At 40.4% G+C, this 21,563-nt stretch overlaps 1 protein-coding gene across 5 annotated transcripts in view; it reads right to left on the reverse strand.

The window, feature by feature from the left end:
* LOC139755090 (acylamino-acid-releasing enzyme-like) overlaps positions 1 to 21,563 on the reverse strand; it is a 69,160-nt gene that overhangs the window by 23,074 nt on the left and 24,523 nt on the right. For all 5 annotated transcript variants that reach the window (XM_071673203.1, XM_071673201.1, XM_071673205.1 and 2 more), the window contains exons 8-10: positions 18,862 to 19,001; positions 9,050 to 9,224; positions 6,082 to 6,245 (exon numbers count right to left, since the gene is read on the reverse strand). In XM_071673203.1, the coding sequence (XP_071529304.1) occupies positions 6,082 to 6,245; positions 9,050 to 9,224; positions 18,862 to 19,001 (479 nt within the window). The remainder of the gene's footprint in view (positions 1 to 6,081; positions 6,246 to 9,049; positions 9,225 to 18,861; positions 19,002 to 21,563) is intronic.

The raw sequence follows: 21,563 nt of genomic DNA on the forward strand, positions 1-21,563 counted from the left end.
CCTTAATCAACAACCTTCTACTGGGAATCAAATGAAAAATGACACAACTGAATAAAGACTGAGAAGGGTATAAAGAAAGCCCTGCATATAACTCATCTATCTATCTATCTATATCTTTGATATCAGTTCCCTTCAGGAACTCTCACCAAAGGGGTGACCACAGAAAAAAGCACTTATCCCTATCCTTACATGCTTCCCTGGTGTACAACACTCACAGCATTCTTCCATCATTTCTCTCCCTCCAGTACTCTCACTTTATTTCCCCTTGTCACAGGTGGTCTTCCTCACACACTAATCTCTTTGACTGTACTATCATACACTCTCCTTGTAAACTTCCCATCATACATTCTTTCCACATACCTAAACCACCTGAAAGTATTGTTGTTATTATCATTTTTTTTCTATGTCACTGTCTCCTGCATTAGCACACATATACCTAATTATACATTTCAATGTATACATATACATATATATTATATTCATACTATTCGCCATTTCCCGCGTTAGCAAGGTAGCGTTAAGAACAGAGGACTGGAACTTTGAGGGAATATCCTCACCTGGCCCCCTTCTCTGTTCCTTCTTTTGGAAAATTAAAAAAACTTTCCATGGTTCACCTCAGACACTTCACATGCCCTGGTTCAATCCACTGACAGCACATCGACACCGGTATACCACATCGTTCCAATTCACTCTATTCCTTGCACGCCTTTCACTCTCCTGCATGCTCAGGCCCCGATCGCTCAAAATCTTTTTCACTCCATCCTTCCACCTCCAATTTGGTCTCCCACTTCTCATTCCCTCCACCTCTGACACATATATCCTCTTTGTCAATCTATCCTCAGTCATTCTATCCATGTGACCAAACTATTTCAATACACCCTCTACTGCTCTCTCAACCACACTCTTTTTACTACCACACACCTCTTTTACCATTTCATTACTTACTCGATCAAACAACCTCACACCACATATTGTCCTCAAACATCTCATTTCCAACACATCCTCCCTCCACCGGACAACCCTATCTATAGCCCATGCCTCGCAACCATATAAAACTGTTGGACCCGCTATTCCTTCAAATGTACCCAGTTTTGCTCTCCGAGATAGCGTTCTCACCTTCCAAACATTCTTCAACACTCCCAGAACCTTTGCCCCCCTCCCCCACCCCATGACTCACTTCTGCTTCCATGGTTCCATCTGCTGCCAAATCCACTCCCAGTTATCTAAAACTTTTCACTTCCTCCAGTTATTCCCCCATTCAAACTTACCTCCCAATTGACTTGTCCCTCAACCCTACTGAACCTATTAACCTTGCTCTTATTCACATTCACTCTCAGCTTTCTTCTTTCACACACTTTACCAAACTCAGTCACCAGCTTCTGCAGATTCTAACTCGAATCAGCCACCAGCGCTGTATCATTAGCAAACAACAACTGACTCACTTCCCACACTCTCTCATCCACAACATATTTCATACTTGCTCCTCTCTCCAAAACTCCTGCATTCACCTCCCTAACAACCCCATTCATAAACAAATTCAACAACCATGGAGACATCACGCACCCCTGCCACAAACCATCTGCTTTTCTAAGTATTTCTCAATTACATTCTTCAAAGCATGCACCTGATCCACACATCCTCTACCACTTCTGAAACCACACTGCTCTTCCCCAATCTGATGCTCTGTACATGCCTTCACCCTCTCAATCAATAACCTCCCATACAATTTCCCAGGAATACTCAACAAACTTATACCTCTGTAATTTGAGCACTCAAGTTTATCCCCTTTGCCTTTATACAATGGCACTATGCATGCATTCTGTCAATCCTCAGGCACTTCACCATGAACCATACATACACTGAATATTTTCGCCAACCAGTCAACAACAGTCACCCCCTATTTTAATAAATTCCACTGCAATACCATCCAAACCAGCTGCCTTGCGGGCTTTCATCTTCTACAAAGCTTTTACTACCTCTTCTACGTTTACCAAACCATTCTCTCTGACCCTCTCACTTTGCACACCACCTCGACTAAAACACCCTATATCTGCCACTCTATCATCAAACACATTCAACAAACCTTCAAAATACTCACTCCATCTCCTTCTCACTTCACCACTACTTGTTATTACCTTCCCACTAGCCTCTTTCACCAATGTTCGCATTTGTTCTCTTGTCTTACGCACTTTATTTACCTTCTTCCAAAACATCTTTTTATTCTCCCAAAAATTTAATGATACTCTCTCACCCCAACTCTCATTTGCCCCCTTTTTCACCTCTTACACCTTTCTCTTGACCTCTTGCCTCTTTCTTTTGTACATCTTCCAGTCATTTGCACTATTTCCCTGCAAAAATAGTCCAAATGCCTCTCTCTTCTCTTTCACTAACAATCTTACTTCTTCATCCCACCACTCACTACCCTTTCTAGTCTGCCCACCTCCCACCCTTCTCATGCCACAGGCATCTTTTGCGCAAGCCATCACCACTTCCCTGAATACATCCCATTCCTCCCCCACACCCCTTATGTTATTTGCTCTCACTTTTTTCCATTGAGCACTCAATCTCTCCTGGTGCTTCCTTACAATATTGCATTTCACTAATTCTACTACTCCACAATTATTCATTCCCTTTGCATTCCTTGTCATATCAAATCTTTCATACACCTCCTCATTACTTTCTTCAAACCACATGCTCCTCTAAAATAACTCTTTCCACAGCCTGGATTCTTAACCTCTGTGACTCATTCCATGTCCAAGTTTCAGCTGCATATGTCAGGGTCAAGAGGACTATGCTGTCCCATAATCCTTTCTTCACTTACATAATTACACCTCTTCCCTTCATCATTTCATCAAGGGACCCAATGACTCTTCTATCCTGTGCTGCTTTCTCCCTTATCTCTCCTTCCATATCACCAAACTTACCAAAGACACCTCCCAAATACTTAAATTCTGTTACCTCTTCGAGTCCTTCTGCCCCTATACCTACAACAAAGTTTTGTACACTTTCTTCTCTCACTCTGCAGGGCTGTGCAAAAACTATACTTTCCCTCTATTAACTTCCAAACACACTTACCTTACTTTTACTCACATTTCTCTTCAATCACACACACTTCTACATATCATAAAACACAAAACATTCATCAACTCCACTCACAGCAAAGAACAGAGTATCATCTGGAAACAGACTTTCATTAACCATCTTTCCTCATTGTCACACTCTATTTCTACACCCCTTTTCCCTAGTTTTGCATTCATCTCTCTTATCACTCTATCGTTAAAAAGCTACAGTCACATCACACAGCACCGCCTCACACCTACATGTATACCGAAACTTTCACTCAACTCTCCATCCACTCTTACACCTGCATTTGCTCCTCCACAGAAAGCTTTCACATTGTCCAACAGTTGTCTCCCTACCCCATATATATTCTTAACACATCACATACAGCATTCCATCCAACTCTAACACATGCTTTCTCCAGATTCATAAAGGCTGCATATAGCTTCATGCTTTTAGCAAGATAACCTTCCATTGTCATTCTCAGCATGAAAATCTGATCCACACATCCTCTACCTCTCCTAAAACCCCCTTGCTCCCCACTTATTCTGCATTCATTCACTTCTATCACTATCAATTAACACTCTAGCTTACACTTTTCCTGTTATAATTAACAAACTTACTCCCCAATAATTGTTACATAGACCCTTAGCATCTTTTCCAGTGAATACAGGAACAATAACAGCTTTCATCAAATCCTCAGGGACAACCTTCTGCTTCCATGATCACATATCAAATGCATCTGCTCTATCACACTTTTCCCTCCATGCTTCAACATTTCAACTGTCATCATATCCACTCAAGGTGCCTTTCCTACCTTCAACCTCATTATCAACCTTTTTACCTCCCATCTAGCAATAGGCTCATGCAATTGTCTCCATCTTCTATACCCATACTTGTAACAACTGCTGCCTCACCTTCTTCCACATTCATCATTTCTTCAAAACACTCTTTCCATTTTCCTTTCACTGATCCTTTTAATTAAACAATTCCCCTTCCTTACTTCCAACATTAATGTTTCCGCTCTTACAACCACCTCCTTCCTGTCATCCCATCCACTCTAGGTGCCTTTCCTACCTTCAACCTCATTATCAGCCTTTTTACCACACTTCCTGCTATAGGCCTATGCATTTGCATCATTTTCCTTCCGTCCTCAGTGCCCATGCTTGAAACAACTGCTGCCTCACCTTCTCCCTCATTCATCAGTTCTTTAAAATACTCTTTCCATCTTCCCTTCACTTCCTTCTTTTAATTTAGTAACTCCCCTTCCTTAGCTCCCAAATTTACACTTCCCCCTTACATCCATCTCTTTCCTTTTTCACCTCCTCCCGGTACAATTTCTTATTTTCCTTAGGATTTTTTTTTTACTATCTTCAAAAATCTTCATCTACTCTTTCTTTGCTTTCCACTAGCACAGTGCTTACATATCCTATATTCTCCCCTCCACCTTTGCTGAACTTCTGCTGATACATTCCTTTTGATCTATCAACCACATGCCATTTCCTTTTCTTTCATAGTATTTCTAATCTCATCCATTCACCATGCATGTCCACTTTAATTCTTATGTCTAATGACCTTCTATCAAACTACTTATTCTCCAACTTTTAACACCTCGCTCAAATGTGACTGCATCCCTACATTTACTGCACTCATTCCATTTGTTCTGATTCATCTTCTCCCTTGCCAACACTTCTTTTCCATTCTTCCTCATGCCATACATCCAATTCATCCTGATTCTCATCTCAATAAGAAGTGCAAAATTGTCAGAATCTTCACAAAATCCTCAAACAATTCTAGCATCCAGCAAAACATTTCACAACCTTTCATAATCAGTCAAATCCTTTTCTCCTCTTCCATCATTTCTCATCTGTGTACATCTGTGAATCATCTTTTATTTAAAAAAAAAAAATGCATTTACAAGGAATTAATCTCTCTCAGCACAGACATCCACAAGAATATTTCAAGTCTCATTAACTCCAGGCACTCCCCATTAAACAACTCTCTCACCAATGTCATCATATCCCACCTTCTTTTCCCTCTGAAACCTATTCAAGCAGTCATTCAAATTTCTTCAGAAATGCTGTTTTTCATCCTTACCTTGCATAATATTCACATTCACAGATGAATATACATATACCCATGCATACTTCACAATTCCAATCTTACCCTACTAGAACAGAAGAAGCAGCATTGCCAGCACCCAGCTGACTTTGACAACACCATATTTGGCAGGTGAGGCTGGTAATTCTACAGACTTTTATACTTTTACTGCAGAAAAAAATGATCGCTGAACCATACTGACCATAATAAGATAAAATTTGTTATGTATAGTAAAACAATACTAATAAAAAAAAACTTTTCAGAGGGTAAAATATACAATAAAACACAAGCAGTGGAAACTCACTTGACACTCAAGCCATACTACTGCACTTTTTAGTGCCCTGTGCTAAAACAGAACGAAAGTAATCTTTGAAATTGAAAGGTTAAATACAGTTTTTAACAATATGAAAAACTGAGATTCAGATGAATGGACAGGAAAGCTATGTGATGAGTTAATGGGTTAAGGCCTCCATAAATTAATCCAAACATGGAGGATTATTCTGTATGTTAAAAGATTTTGCTAAAATTCCATCAAACTCTGTCAAGATAACGGTAAATAGCTGACAATCTCAGGAATGTATCTACTTTATACAATCAAGAGTACAAAGATTAAATTGTGAAAACATCTAAGTAACCGTAGATAGTTTCTGTGCATTAAAACAGACAGGATTTGTGCAAATGAAGCCATTGTTTACCTGGACTGCTGCTACCTAGCTAAAGTGGAAGAAGAAGAAAGTCTGACATTAGAAAATATAAGAATGTGGTGAAACAGATATAAAGATTAAACAAGATATAACCAAATACAGTCGAAGGGAGAAATTCAGACTGAAGATAGGTATGCTTTTAATATCACTACATTCTTTTCCAATTGCAAACATAAAATCAACTTTTTGGGCTGAAAACTGACTGAAAAAGTCATACCTTCTTTGGCTTGAACTTGATCTCTTGGCCCTGCTCAGGAACATATCCAAGCATGATCAGACTGGGCTGGCAGATGTATGACATGTCCAATAGAACCCAGTTGTCATGCACATCAAGGACTTGATGACTTCCCAAATTAGACAACTCCAAGATTGTACCAGACTCTAAGGAAAAAGTATAATCATTATATAAGATATACATTCAACGTATCTACAAAGCTAATGAGATATTTCGGAAGGAAGTAAATGTTGTATGAAAAACAAAAAACAAGAGAACAAATGGGAACATGGAAAAGGGGCAAATTGTAAAGTGGTAACAGGTAGTGACGAAGTGAGATGAAGTGAGTACTATGAAGGAATGCTGAATATGCTTGATGATAGGGTTGCAGATGTTGGGTGTTCGGGTCGGGGTGTTATGTGAAGTGAGAGAGTCATGGACAGATGTGTAATGAAGAGAGATGTGGTGGTGAAGGCCTTACATAAAATGAAATGTGGTAAGACGACTAGAGTGGATGGTATTGCATATGAATTTATTAAGGGGGTGACTGTGTTGTAGATGGGTTAGTTAGGATTTTCGATGTATGGATGAATCATTGTGAGGTTCCTGAGGACTGGCAGAATGCACAAATAGTGACACTATAAAGTCAAGTGGGATAAAGCTAAGTGTTTAAACTAAAGACATATAAACTTGTTGAATGTAACTGGTAAGTTGTACCAGAGAGTAGTGACTGAGAGTGTGAGGTCATGTACTGAGCATCAGACTGGGGAGAAACTGTGGTTTCAGAAGTGGCAGATGATGTGTGGATTAGCGTTTGCTTCAAAGAATGTGTGTGAGAAATACTTATAGAAACAAGGAAATGTAAGTGGCATTTATGGATGTGGAGAAAGCATATGATTGGGTTGACAGGGATACCTCGTGGAAGGCCTTAAAAGGTCCTAAGAATATTTGGTGTGGAAGAAAAGCTTTTAAATGCAATGTTTTTAAAGGGTATAAAAGTATGTGTGTGAGAAGGAAGAGAGTAGAGTGAGTGGTTCTAAGTGAAGCTGGTATGTGGCATGGGGTGTGTGATGTCTCCATGGTGGTGATGGAAGTAAATGCAAAAGTCTTGAAGAGAGGGACAAGTATGCAGTCTGCAAGGGATGAGGGGAATTGGAAAGTGAGTCAGTTGTTGTTTACTAATGATACGGAACTAGAGGCAGATTCAAGTGAGAAAGTGAAGGAAATGGTGACTTAGTTTGGAAGTGTGTGATAGGAGGAAGTTGAGAGTACATGTGAGTAAAAGTAAGGTTATTAGGTGTAACAGGGTTGAGAGACAGGTTAGTAGGGGGGGTTAGTTTGAATAGGAGAAAATTGGAGGAATCAAAGCATTATGGATACCTGGCAGTGGAAATGGTAGCAAATGGAAACATGGCAGAGTGAGGAGGGTAAAGGTTCTGGGAGCACTAAAGAATGACTAGAAAGAGAGGTTGTCATCTGGGAGGGCAAAAATGGGTATGTTTAAAGGTATTGTAGTTCCAACAACATTATTTAGATGCAAGGCACGCATTATAGTTTAGGATGTGAGGACAACGGTGGATGTGTTGAAAATGAAATGCCTAAGGAAATATGTAGTGCGAGATGGTCTGATCACATAAGTAATGAAAGGGGAAGAGAGAGGTGTAAAAATAAAAAGTGAGTGGTTGAAAGACCTAAAGAGGGTGTGTAGAAATGGTTTGGACATATGGAAAGAATCTGTGATGAAAGGTTGACAAATGAGATATATGTGTCAGCACATTTACGTCCAAAAGTCTCCCTTTTACAAGCCTTTCAACAACACGTAATCCAATAATGCCCACTGTCCATCTCTCCCACTCACACATGTATACTAACGTATATCCCTCTTTTTAAACCCAACCAAGTATTTCCAATCACCTGTCGTTTTATAGCACAAACTCCACAAGCTGTTTACCATATCCATTCATAACAATGAATACCTCATGTGCTCCAATTATACCCTCAACTGTCGCATTACTTACCCTTGCATTTAAATCACCAATCACTAAAACCTGATTTCTCATATCAAAATTGGTGACACACTCACTCAACTGCTCCCAAAACCCATGCCTCTCAGGATCTTTCTTCTCAAGGCCAGGAGCATAAGCTCTAATAAAATCACCCATCTTATACCATCTACTTTCAGTTCTACCCACATCAGCCTGGAATTTACTTATTTATCCTCTATCACATACTCCCAAAAGTCTTGTTTCATGGGTAGTGCTACTCCTTCCTCAGCTCTTATCTTTCCCCAACCACTGACTTTACTCCTAAGACATTTCAAAACTAAACTTCCCCTTTACCCTTGAGTTTTGTTTCACTCAGAGCCAGAACATTCAGGTTTCTTTCCTCCAACATATTACCTACATCTCCTCTTTTCTCATTTTGGTTACATCCACACAAATTTAGACACCCCAGCCTAATACCTATCTCTTCTCTCTTTCCATCTTGGTTACACCCACACAAATTCAGACAACCTAGCCTAAGCCCTCAAGAAGGATGAGCACTCCCTGACTGCTCCTTCTGCTCCCTCTTTTAGAAACAGAAATTCAAGAAAGGGGTCTTTAGTCCTCCAGCTCCTGCCCCTTTTAGTCACCTTCTATGACAAACAGGGAATATGGAGGTAGAATTCTATCTCTCCTACCCTAAGGGAGTTTATGTATATGCTTATGAAAGGAAGCAAGTTGTGAGTAAATGTGATTAAAAGTAAGGTTATTATATTTAGTAGGGTGTAGGGACAGTTTAGTTGTGGTGTAAGTTTAAAAGGAGAAAATATGGAGGAAGTGAAGTGTTTCAGATACCTGGGGGTGGACATGGCAGCAAGTGGAACAATGGAAGCACAAGAGAGTCATAAGGTGGGTGAGGAGGTGAAGGAACACTGCAAATAAAGTCTATTTTCAATATAAGAAGAGATATGCTGAATATAAGAACTTACCAATATTGACAACATAAGATACTATGTTATCAAACTTGATAGTGGAAAACACAATCCTTTGACTGTCACTCAACCAACATCTTTGAGGAAGTCCATGATAGCCATAGATTCCCTTGAACTTGCAACCTCCTTCAATTTCTATTTCTCGCTGAACAACATCCACAATTACCCTCTCCTAAAAAAATAGGAGGAAAACTATCACTTTTTGAAACTGGTATACCTACATCATCTAAAACTTTGAAAAGTTTTTCTTTAACTTGTTCCTCACTCTAAAATGTGTAATGAAAACATCAACACAAAAGTTTGATGGAAAAATAAATAAAGAAAGCAAAGCATGGAAGCCTTGCCTTTTCCAGCTGATCACCTGCTCACCAGGCCACAGATATACAAACTCTTAATAATTACCTACAACTGATGAATTACCACAAAGTGAAAATAAAAGGCACATGCTGATATAAGCTGCTGATATATGGAGGAGGAGGAGGAAGAGGACTTACCTACTTGCAAGTACCCACAAGATTAGCAATATAGGCAGGGCTAGTGCAAAGCACTCTGCACATCTTTAGTGACCACAGTATTACATTAACATCTGTTCTTGGTTCATCTGAGATTCATTTCAACCACATGTCAAGTATTCTTTTAAATGTTCCTCTCGTAGCTCCATGCATGTTTCTAATTTCTCCAGGAAGTAAACTGTACAGCTCTTCTAGTTTCCTGGTTAGGATGTTTTATATTTTTGTCTGATTTACTTTAGGTAAGTTACATGGTATTCTTGAACACTTAATAATCCTGTAGCTTTCTTGCTGAGCTTTCAGGTTAAAAAATTTTCTTTTATATCTTCAATTTGTTGCTCCACATACATTATATCTTTCTATTCTCCTTTCTGGGATATAAAGTTGAATCTTACCCTCAATGTTTTGTTAAGCTACTTTCTCTCCAAAAAATTGAGTTTATTTGTCAAATCCTTTTGAAAATTTATGAAAACAGAGTCCATTACTTTTCCTTCGATTAAACTTTCATTTGTGTCATTGTAATGAGCAAATATTTGGGAGTGCATACTTTTTCTGGCAAAAATTTATGATGGCCTTCATTTATCCAGCTGCTCTTGATTATATGGTTTATATGTGTCCTTTAACCACTCCTTCAAAGACTTTCACTAAATTCAAAGTCAAGATAACTAGTCTGTTTTGCTTAAGTATTAGATTGGGTCCTCCTTTGTGAAGTGATGTTACATATGCCAATCTTTGAATGTGTGCAATTTTGCTTTCATCAGACATTCCCTCAATAATAGAATCACTGATTTTGCTACTGCTGTTTTTGTATTTTCAAGGAATATGACAATTATTCCATCTGGTCCAGGGGCAAAATATCCTCAGAGATAATTAATCCCTTTGATTATATATTTTTTTTTTTGTCGCTGTCTCCCGCGTTTGCGAGGTAGCGCAAGGAAACAGACGAAAGAAATGGCCCAACCCACCCCCATACACATGTATATACATACGTCCACACACACAAATATACATACCTACACAGCTTTCCATGGTTTACCCCAGACGCTTCACATGCCCTGATTCAATCCACTAACAGCACGTCAACCCTGGTATACCACATCGATCCAATTCACTCTATTCCTTGCCCTCCTTTCACCCTCCTGCATGTTCAGGCCCCGATCACACAAAATCTTTTTCACTCCATCTTTCCACCTCCAATTTGGTCTCCCACTTCTCCTCGTTCCCTCCACCTCCGACACATATATCCTCTTGGTCAATCTTTCCTCACTCATTCTCTCCATGTGCCCAAACCATTTCAAAACACCCTCTTCTGCTCTCTCAACCACGATCTTTTTATTTCCACACATCTCTCTTACCCTTACGTTACTTACTCGATCAAACCACCTCACACCACACATTGTCCTCAAACATCTCATTTCCAGCACATCCATCCTCCTGCGCACAACTCTATCCATAGCCCATGCCTCGCAACCATACAACATTGTTGGAACCACTATTCCTTCACACATAACCATTTTTGCTTTCCGAGATAATGTTCTCGACTTCCACACATTCTTCAAGGCTCCCAGGATTTTCGCCCCCTCCCCCACCCTATGATCCACTTCCGCTTCCATGGTTCCATCCGCTGACAGATCCACTCCCAGATATCTAAAACACTTCACTTCCTCCAGTTTTTCTCCATTCAAACTTACCTCCCAATTGACTTGACCTCAACCCTACTGTACCTAATAACCTTGCTCTTATTCACATTTACTCTTAACTTTCTTCTTTCACACACTTTACCAAACTCAGTCACCAGCTTCTGCAGTTTCTCACATGAATCAGCCACCAGCTCTGTATCATCAGCGAACAACAACTGACTCACTTCCCAAGCTCTCTCATCCACAACAGACTTCATACTTGCCCCTCTTTCCAAAACTCTTGCATTCACCTCCCTAACAACCCCATCCATAAACAAATTAAACAACCATGGAGACATCACACACCCCTGCCGCAAACCTACATTCGCTGAGAACCAATCACTTTCCTCTCTTCCTACACGTACACATGCCTTACATCCTCGATAAAAACTTTTCACTGCTTCTAACAACTTGCCTCCCACACCATATATTCTTAATACCTTCCACAGAGCATCTCTATCAACTCTATCATATGCCTTCTCCAGATCCATAAATGCTACATACAAATCCATTTGCTTTTCTAAGTATTTCTCACATACATTCTTCAAAGCAAACACCTGATCCACACATCCTCTACCACTTCTGAAACCACACTGCTCTTCCCCAATCTGATGCTCTGTACATGCCTTCACCCTCTCAATCAATACCCTCCCATATAATTTACCAGGAATACTCAACAAACTTATACCTCTGTAATTTGAGCACTCACTCTTATCCCCTTTGCCTTTGTACAATGGCACTATGCACGCATTCCGCCAATCCTCAGGCACCTCACCATGAGTCATTATTTATTATTTTTTTTATTATACTTTGTCACTGTCTCCCGCGTTTGCGAGGTAGCGCAAGGAAACAGACGAAAGAAATGGCCCAACCCCCCCATACACATATATATACATACGTCCACACACGCAAATATACATACCTACACAGCTTTCCATGGTTTACCCGAGACGCTTCACATGCCTTGATTCAATCCACTGACAGCACGTCAACCCCGGTATACCACATCGCTCCAATTCACTCTATTCCTTGCCCTCCTTTCACCCTCCTGCATGTTCAGGTCCCGATCACACAAAATCTTTTTCACTCCATCTTTCCACCTCCAATTTGGTCTCCCTCTTCTCCTCGTTCCCTCCACCTCCGACACATATATCCTCTTGGTCAATCTTTCCTCACTCATTCTCTCCATGTGCCCAAACCATTTCAAAACACCCTCTTCTGCTCTCTCAACCACGCTCTTTTTATTTCCACACATCTCTCTTACCCTTACGTTACTTACTCGATCAAACCACCTCACACCACACATTGTCCTCAAACATCTCATTTCCAGCACATCCATCCTCCTGCGCACAACTCTATCCATAGCCCACGCCTCGCAACCATACAACATTGTTGGAACCAATATCCAGCATATTTCTCAGGTCCTGGGATAATTATGAATAAAACAAAATATTTCTCTCACTGTATGTTTTCGTTCGTCACATGGTTATTGTCTCTTATGATCCCATTCCAATTTGTGTTTAGAAAAACTTCAGTAATCTTTTTCCAATCTGATCTGCCATGATAAAAACTGGTATCACTCAACCCACATTTGTTCTCAGTTACTGTCTATCTACTTATGTCTCAGATGCCCGTTCCCTCCGGTAACTGAGCTCCCATCAAGGGGTGGCCATGGCAAAAGAGTCTCCACTTATTCTGGTCCATTCATGCCTCCCTCGCAAACACCATTCTAAGCATTCTTCCACCATTTCTCTCCCTCCAATATTCTTCCATCCTATTTGCCCATTTTAAGTCTTCCTCTCACACCAACCCCTTTAACTGTACTATCATACACTCTCTTTGTAAACTCCCAGTCTTGCATTCTTTCCATATGCCCAAGCCACCTCAAAGTACTGTGTTTCACCCACTCTAACACTCCACAATTCATTCCATTTGCATTCCTTGCCATACCACATCTTCCATACACCCCTTCATTACTTTCTCCATTCCATCCAGTCACACCAAATGCACCTTCTCAAACAGTTTATTTCACAGACTGGATTTTTGACCTGTGTGACTCATTCCATGTCCATGTTTCAGCTGCATAGGTCAAGGTTGGGAAGACTATGCTGTCCGTTAATCCTCACTTCGCTTCCATACATTATACCTCCACCATCCATTGTTCTATTATGGAACAATGACTTTTCTACCCTGTAAAGCTCTCTCCTTTCCTATCACCTAACTTACCCAAGACAGCTCCTACATACTTAAATTCTCTCGCCTTTTCCAGGTAACATTAAGAACAGATGAACTACAGCCCCCTTTGCACAAATCTACTCTCTAGCTCTTAGGGATAATGCATCATGAACATAGCTTACCATCTACAGCCAAGCCATATCAATTGTTCCATGATTTACCTTGACCACTTCATATGTCCTGGTTATGCCCACTGAAAGCAAGTTATTTTCCATATACCACAAATGGTCCATAAATGCCACAGACAAATCCTTCTGTTCCTCTAAATATTTCTCACACACATTCTCTATAGCAAACACCTGATCCACATATACTCTACCACTTCTCACACCATAATGTTCCTCCTCAATCTGATGCTCTGTACATGCCTTCACCCTCTCATACAACTTACGAGGTACACTCAACACTTGAACATTCACCTTTATCCCCTTTGCCTTTATACAACTGTGGTATACATGCATTCCATCAATCCTCAGGCACCTCGCCATGATCCATAAATACACTACCTCCCTAATATACGTCCAAGTTCCATTCCAACTCACCGGTTGGATCTCAAAATGAACATGTCAAACACATGTCAGCATAGCATGTAGAATTCGTACACCTGTACAGCATTCTTTTATCCCACTCAATTTCTATCATGATCATCTCGCTTTTTATCAACCAGCTTTATAATATGATTCTGTAGTTTGTTTTCACCTTTTATAAGATTCTTTCTTTCATATGTCATTTTTTTTTTATCTATATATTTTTTCCAGTTGTTACATATGTATGGATGCAGGTAAGTTGCATAAGTTGTATGTAGGGTACAGCCTACACTGAAAATCCTTACCAACCAAACCAATCAACAACACGATCTCCCTCTTTCTTAACAAACTGAACTGCAATGCTATTCACTCCATTCACCTTGCCATATTTCACCTAACACAAGGATTTCACAACACCTTGTCACATCACCAAACCACTCTCCACAACTCTTACTTTGCATACCATCCCAACCTAAACACCCTACATCTATGACTCTATCACCAAACAGATTTAACAATCCTTGTAAATACCCACTACATCTCCTCTTAACTTCATCACAACTTGTTACCACTCCCCCTTCTTTTGCCTCCTTCACTAATGTTCCTACTTGTTTTCTTGTTTTTTGCATATTATTTACCTCCTTCCAAAACATCTTATTCTCCCCAAAGTTTACTGATAATTGCTCACCCCAACTCTCATTTGCCCTTTTTTTCAATCCATGCATCTTCCTCTTAACCTTTCTATTTTGTACATCCCCAATCACTTATACTCCTTCCACGAAAGTACTGCCCAAATGCCTCTCTTTTCACTTCCACTAGCAACTATACTTCATCATCCCATCATTTATTACCCTTTCTAATCTGCTCACCTTTTGCATGCCACATGCATCTCTTGCACGTCAGAACTGTGTCCCTGAACACCTCCCATTCCTCACCCACTCACCTTGCTTCATCTACTCTCCCCTTTTGCCATTCTACACTCAATCTCTCCTGGTACTTCTTCACACAAGTCTCTTTTCCAAGCTTACTCTCACCATTCTCTTCTCACCAACACTGTTTTCTCCTTTCTGAACATCTTTACAAATCTTTATCCTCCCCTCCACAAGAAAGTGACCAGACATCCCACCTGTGGCCACCCCCAGCACATTTACATCCAAGTCTCTCTTTTACATGACCATCAATTAATATGTAATTCAATAATGCCTGCTGACCATCTTTCCTACTCACATACATATACTTGTGTACCTCCCTCTTTTTAAGCCAGATATTCCCAATCACTAGTACTTCTTCAGGAAACAATGCCACAAGCTGTTCACCATTTCCAATCATAAAACTGAATACCCCATGCACCCCAATTATACCCTCAACTGCAACATTACTCACCTTCATATATAAATCATCACATCACTCAGTCTCAAACTTCAAAACTGCTTACACACCCACTGAGCTGTTCTCAAAACACTTGCTTCTCATTATCTTTCTTCTCATGGCCAGGTGCATAAGCATTAATAATCGATTACCCATCTCTCACCATCAACTTAAATTTTTACCCACATCAATCTAGAATTTACTTTCTTACATTTCCATGCACTCCCAGAACTCCTGCTTCAGAAGTAGTGCTAATCCTTCCTTAACTTTCATCCTCCCACCAACCCCTTACTTTACTCTTAACACATTTACAAGCCATTCTTCCCCATTTGCTCCTGAGCTTTCTTTCACTCAGAGCTAGATCATCCTGGTTTCTTTCCTCAAACATACAACCAATCTCTCCTCTCTTCTTATCTTGATTACATCCACACACATTTAGACACCCCATCCTGAGCCTCAGATGGAAGATGAGCACTCACTGCTTGGCTCCTCCTTCTGCTCCTTCTGTTCCTTCTTTTAGACACGCAGGGAATACAGAGGCAGAATTCTTTCTCCCTTACTCCAGAGATAATTCAAGATAAACAAATATAACAAAGATAAATAATGATAAGAAAAGATGTTTTTGATGAGTGTTGACAAGCTGGCAACAAGGAGCTGCTTAGTGTCAATTCAAACTTTTTTTTTTTTTTTTTTTTTTTATACTTTGTCGCTGTCTCCCGCGTTTGCGAGGTAGCGCAAGGAAACAGACGAAAGAAATGGCCCAACCCCCCCCATACACATGTACATACACACGTCCACACACGCAAATATACATACCTACACAGCTTTCCATGGTTTACCCCGGACGCTTCACATGCCTTGATTCAATCCACTGACAGCACGTCAACCCCTGTATACCACATCGCTCCAATTCACTCTATTCCTTGCCCTCCTTTCACCCTCCTGCATGTTCAGGCCCCGATCACACAAAATCCTTTTCACTCCATCTTTCCACCTCCAATTTGGTCTCCCTCTTCTCCTCGTTCCCTCCACCTCCGACACATATATCCTCTTGGTCAATCTTTCCTCACTCATTCTCTCCATGTGCCCAAACCATTTCAAAACACCCTCTTCTGCTCTCTCAACCACGCTCTTTTTATTTCCACACATCTCTCTTACCCTTACGTTACTTACTCGATCAAACCACCTCACACCACACATTGTCCTCAAACATCTCATTTCCAGCACATCCATCCTCCTGCGCACAACTCTATCCATAGCCCACGCCTCGCAACCATACAACATTGTTGGAACTACTATTCCTTCAAACATACCCATTTTTGCTTTCCGGGATAATGTTCTCGACTTCCACACATTTTTCAAGGCTCCCAAAATTTTCGCCCCCTCCCCCACCCTATGATCCACTTCCGCTTCCATGGTTCCATCCGCTGACAGATCCACTCCCAGATATCTAAAACACTTCACTTCCTCCAGTTTTTCTCCATTCAAACTCACCTCCCAATTGACTTGACCCTCAACCCTACTGTACCTAATAACCTTGCTCTTATTCACATTTACTCTTAACTTTCTTCTTCCACACACTTTACCAAACTCCGTCACCAGCTTCTGCAGTTTCTCACATGAATCCGCCACCAGCGCTGTATCATCAGCGAACAACAACTGACTCACTTCCCAAGCTCTCTCATCCCCAACAGACTTCATACTTGCCCCTCTTTCCAAGACTCTTGCATTTACCTCCCTAACAACCCCATCCATAAACAAATTAAACAACCATGGAGACATCACACACCCCTGCCGCAAACCTACATTCACTGAGAACCAATCACTTTCCTCTCTTCCTACTCGTACACATGCCTTACATCCTCGATAAAAACTTTTCACTGCTTCTAACAACTTGCCTCCCACACCATATATTCTTAATACCTTCCACAGAGCATCTCTATCAACTCTATCATATGCCTTCTCCAGATCCATAAATGCTACATACAAATCCATTTGCTTTTCTAAGTATTTCTCGCATACATTCTTCAAAGCAAACACCTGATCCACACATCCTCTACCACTTCTGAAACCACACTGCTCTTCCCCAATCTGATGCTCTGTACATGCCTTCACCCTCTCAATCAATACTCTCCCATATAATTTACCAGGAATACTCAACAAACTTATACCTCTGTAATTTGAGCACTCACTCTTATCCCCTTTGCCTTTGTACAATGGCACTATGCACGCATTCCGCCAATCCTCAGGCACCTCACCATGAGTCATACATACATTAAATAACCTTACCAACCATTCAACAATACAGTCACCCCCTTTTTTAATAAATTCCACTGCAATACCATCCAAACCTGCTGCCTTGCCGGCTTTCATCTTCCGCAAAGCTTTTACTACCTCCTCTCTGTTTACCAAATCATTTTCCCTAACCCTCTCACTTTGCACACCACCTCGACCCAAACACCCTATATCTGCCACTCTGTCATCAGACACATTCAACAAACCTTCAAAATACTCGTTCCATCTCCTTCTCACATCACCACTACTTGTTATCACCTCCCCATTTACGCCCTTCACTGAAGTTCCCATTTGCTCCCTTGTCTTACGCACCCTATTTACCTCCTTCCAGAACATCTTTTTATTCTCCCTAAAATTTACTGATAGTCTCTCACCCCAACTCTCATTTGCCCTTTTTTTCACCTCTTGCACCTTTCTCTTGACCTCCTGTCTCTTTCTTTTATACTTCTCCCACTCAATTGCATTTTTTCCCTGCAAAAATCGTCCAAATGCCTCTCTCTTCTCTTTCACTAATACTCTTACTTCTTCATCCCACCACTCACTACCCTTTCTAAACAGCCCACCTCCCACTCTTCTCATGCCACAAGCATCTTTTGCGCAATCCATCACTGCTTCCCTAAATACATCCCATTCCTCCCCCACTCCCCTTACTTCCACTGTTCTCACCTTTTTCCATTCTGTACACAGTCTCTCCTGATACTTCTTCACACAGGTCTCCTTCCCAAGCTCACTTACTCTCACCACCTTCTTCACCCCAACATTACTTAAAATTTTTTCAATACTTTATACAGCTCACTCATCAATCGAAGTGCTTGATATGCATCATAATGCATATATAACAATACAGAATGTTATCATATGATGTTTTTAATGTGTGCTTTTGAGCTGGCAAGGGAATGCAGCTAAGATATATTAAAGTCAGATATGGAAACTTTTTGGTTTTGCCTTGATTAGAAGGTAGTAAAGAAAATGCAACTGAAAATGAATTCCTAGGTCAAAGGGTTAAAGTGAGAAGAAAAAATTTGGTGGAAACTATTGAGAGGCAATGATTCAAAAAATTCAGGATAAGCAGTATCAGCTTCAGTTCTAAGTAACACCAATGAATCTCAATGAAAAAGAAAAATACAGGATTAACTGTTTGCTTCAATTCTAAGCTACACCAATGAATCATACACAGTTCATCACAAAGATCATACTTGCTTGATGGGCCATGAGATGAGGCAAAGCTGAGATGTCTTGGCATGAGGTCCTCCAACCTTTGCGCGCAAGAACACTACACTAGATCCATCAGGACTCACACGAGGAGTTCGAATGTTATATCCCCCACTTATCACATCTGGTGATTGAGAGAGCAAAATTGTAAAATTTAAGGAGAAATATCACATAAAACATGAATGCTAATCATGTAAACCTACCCTGAATCCTCTAATGCATCTGCTAAAGTTCTATGATGATGTGAGCCTGACATAACATTGCATGTATCTATTATCATTATTCCCAACAAGGTGGATCAAGGACATACATCTTATTGCAAGATCATAAGGTTACATCACATTCACCTTTTGTTAGGAATATTCAGATGAGTAGGGGTCAGCCTAACCGCAAAGGCTAACAAAATGAGCATGGATGTCCAACTCTCTAAAGTAGATTTGCTACCCTGCTTCCTAAAATGACATTCACTTAAAAAAATGTAAATTTTGAAGTAAAAAAACTATTTCTTGCTCCTATAGTATCTTGTGAACCTTAAAAGTCTACAAATATATTTCAATAAAAGCAAGACAGATTCACTGCATCTCCCGGGGCATTCTTCCATATATGCATCCTTCTTATACATGCACTCTTCACTTGTGATCTCTTACACCATATACTGAAAGATTCCTCATGACTTAGAGCTTTCTTAACCCTTTCATAATGAAGTTTATATTTTGTGCATTTCATGTAAAAAAAAAAAATATATCAAAATCATAAATTATTGTGGGAGGGTGTTAAATTGACAGGGGGAAAACCTCTCTGGTGGCATGGATCCACATTATTCATGTAGGCATGTGGTGATGATGAATTTTACTTACTGTGATTTTGTTCAACATACTCCTAAGGATAATACACACTGAATGATTTCTCTTTTCACCCACTATGCATGACTTTTTCTTATATCTCTTTAAATAGAGTTAAGGCCAGACCACCCCACTTGGACTATGGTCTGTATGGTCAGCATATCTATGTAACTCAAGTATCCTAAATGTAACACTTAAAAAGCTATTTCAAATTATACATATTTCATATAAAAGGCATCTATTTCCATGTTTACTTATCATTCACACAAAATGAACGTTATTCACTTGAGAAAATGACAACTCTCATATTTACCAAAAACTGGGAGATATGCTTGTGATGGGGAGAAAGAATACTTCCTGATGTATTCCCTATGCAACAAAGAAGATGACTAGAGGAGGAAAAGATCCCTGGTATACAGGAAGAAGGATACTTCCCACATATTCCCTGCATGTCATAAAAGGTGACTACAGGGGGAGGGAGAAGGGGACTGGAAACCCATGTCAACATATGCATACATACACATGTACATATTCATACTTCATCCATTCCTGTCACTACCCTGCCCCACACGAAACAGCATATAGCTAACCCCAGCTTCAGCGAGGTAGCGCCAGAAATACAGGCAAAAAAGGCCACATTCGTTCACACTCAGTCTCTAGCTGTCATGTGCATGCACCAAAACAACAGCTCCCTATTCACATCCAGGCCAAACAGACCTTTCCATGGTTTACCCCAGACACTTCACATGCCCTGGTTCAGTCCACTGACAGCAAGTTGACACCAGTATACCACATCATTCCAATTCACTATATTCCTTGCATGCCACCCACCCTCCAGTATGTTCAGGCCCTAACTGCTCAAAATCTTTTTCACTCCATCCTTTCACCTCCAATTTGGTCTCCTGCTTCTCCTTGTTCCCTCCACCTCTGACACATATATCCTCTTTGTCAATCTTTCCTCACTCATTCTCTCCACGTCTAAACCATTTCAACATACCGTCTTCTGCTCTTTCAACCACACTCTTTTTATTTCCACACATCTCTCTCACCCTTTCATTACTTACTCCATCAAACCACCTCAAGCCACATACTGTCCTCAAATATTCCATCTCCAACACATCCACCCTCCTCCGTACAACCCCATCTATAGCTCATGCCTCGTAACCATATAATATTGTTGGGACTACTATTCCTTCAAACATACCCATTTTTGCTCTCCGAGATAGTGCTCTCTTCTTCCACACATTCTTTATTGCTCTCAGAACCTTCACCCCCTCCCCTACCCTGTGACTCACTTCCACTTCCATAGTTCTATTCACTACTAAGTCCACTCCCACATATCTAAAACACTCCACTTCCTCCAATTTTTTTTTCATTCAAACTTATATCCTAATCAACTTGTCCCTCAGCCCTACTTGCTCTTATTCACATTTACTCTTAATTTTCTCCTTTCACATGCTTTTCCAAACTCAGTCACCAACTTCTGCAGTACAGAAAAAAGCAGCAGGAGGACAAGAGGAAGGTACAGGGGTTGAAAAAAAGGGCAAATGAGAGTTGTGTTTAGGGAGTATCATTAAACTTCAGGGAGAATAAAAAGATATTTTGGAAGGAGGTAAATAATGTGCTAAAGACGAAAGAACAAATAGGAACATCAGTGAAGGGGGCAAAAGGGGAAGTGTTAACAGACAGTGATGGAAAGAGGAGATGGAGTGAGTATTTTCAAGGATTGTTGAATGTGTTTGATGACAGAATTGCAGATGTAGGGTGTTTTGGTAAGGGTGGTGTGCAAAGTGTGAGAGTCAGGGAAAGTGGTTTGGCGAAGAGAGCAGAAGTGGTGAACGTCT

This window comes from Panulirus ornatus, chromosome 18 (genome assembly GCF_036320965.1).
Source record: "Panulirus ornatus isolate Po-2019 chromosome 18, ASM3632096v1, whole genome shotgun sequence".
Lineage (NCBI taxonomy): Eukaryota > Metazoa > Arthropoda > Malacostraca > Decapoda > Palinuridae > Panulirus > Panulirus ornatus.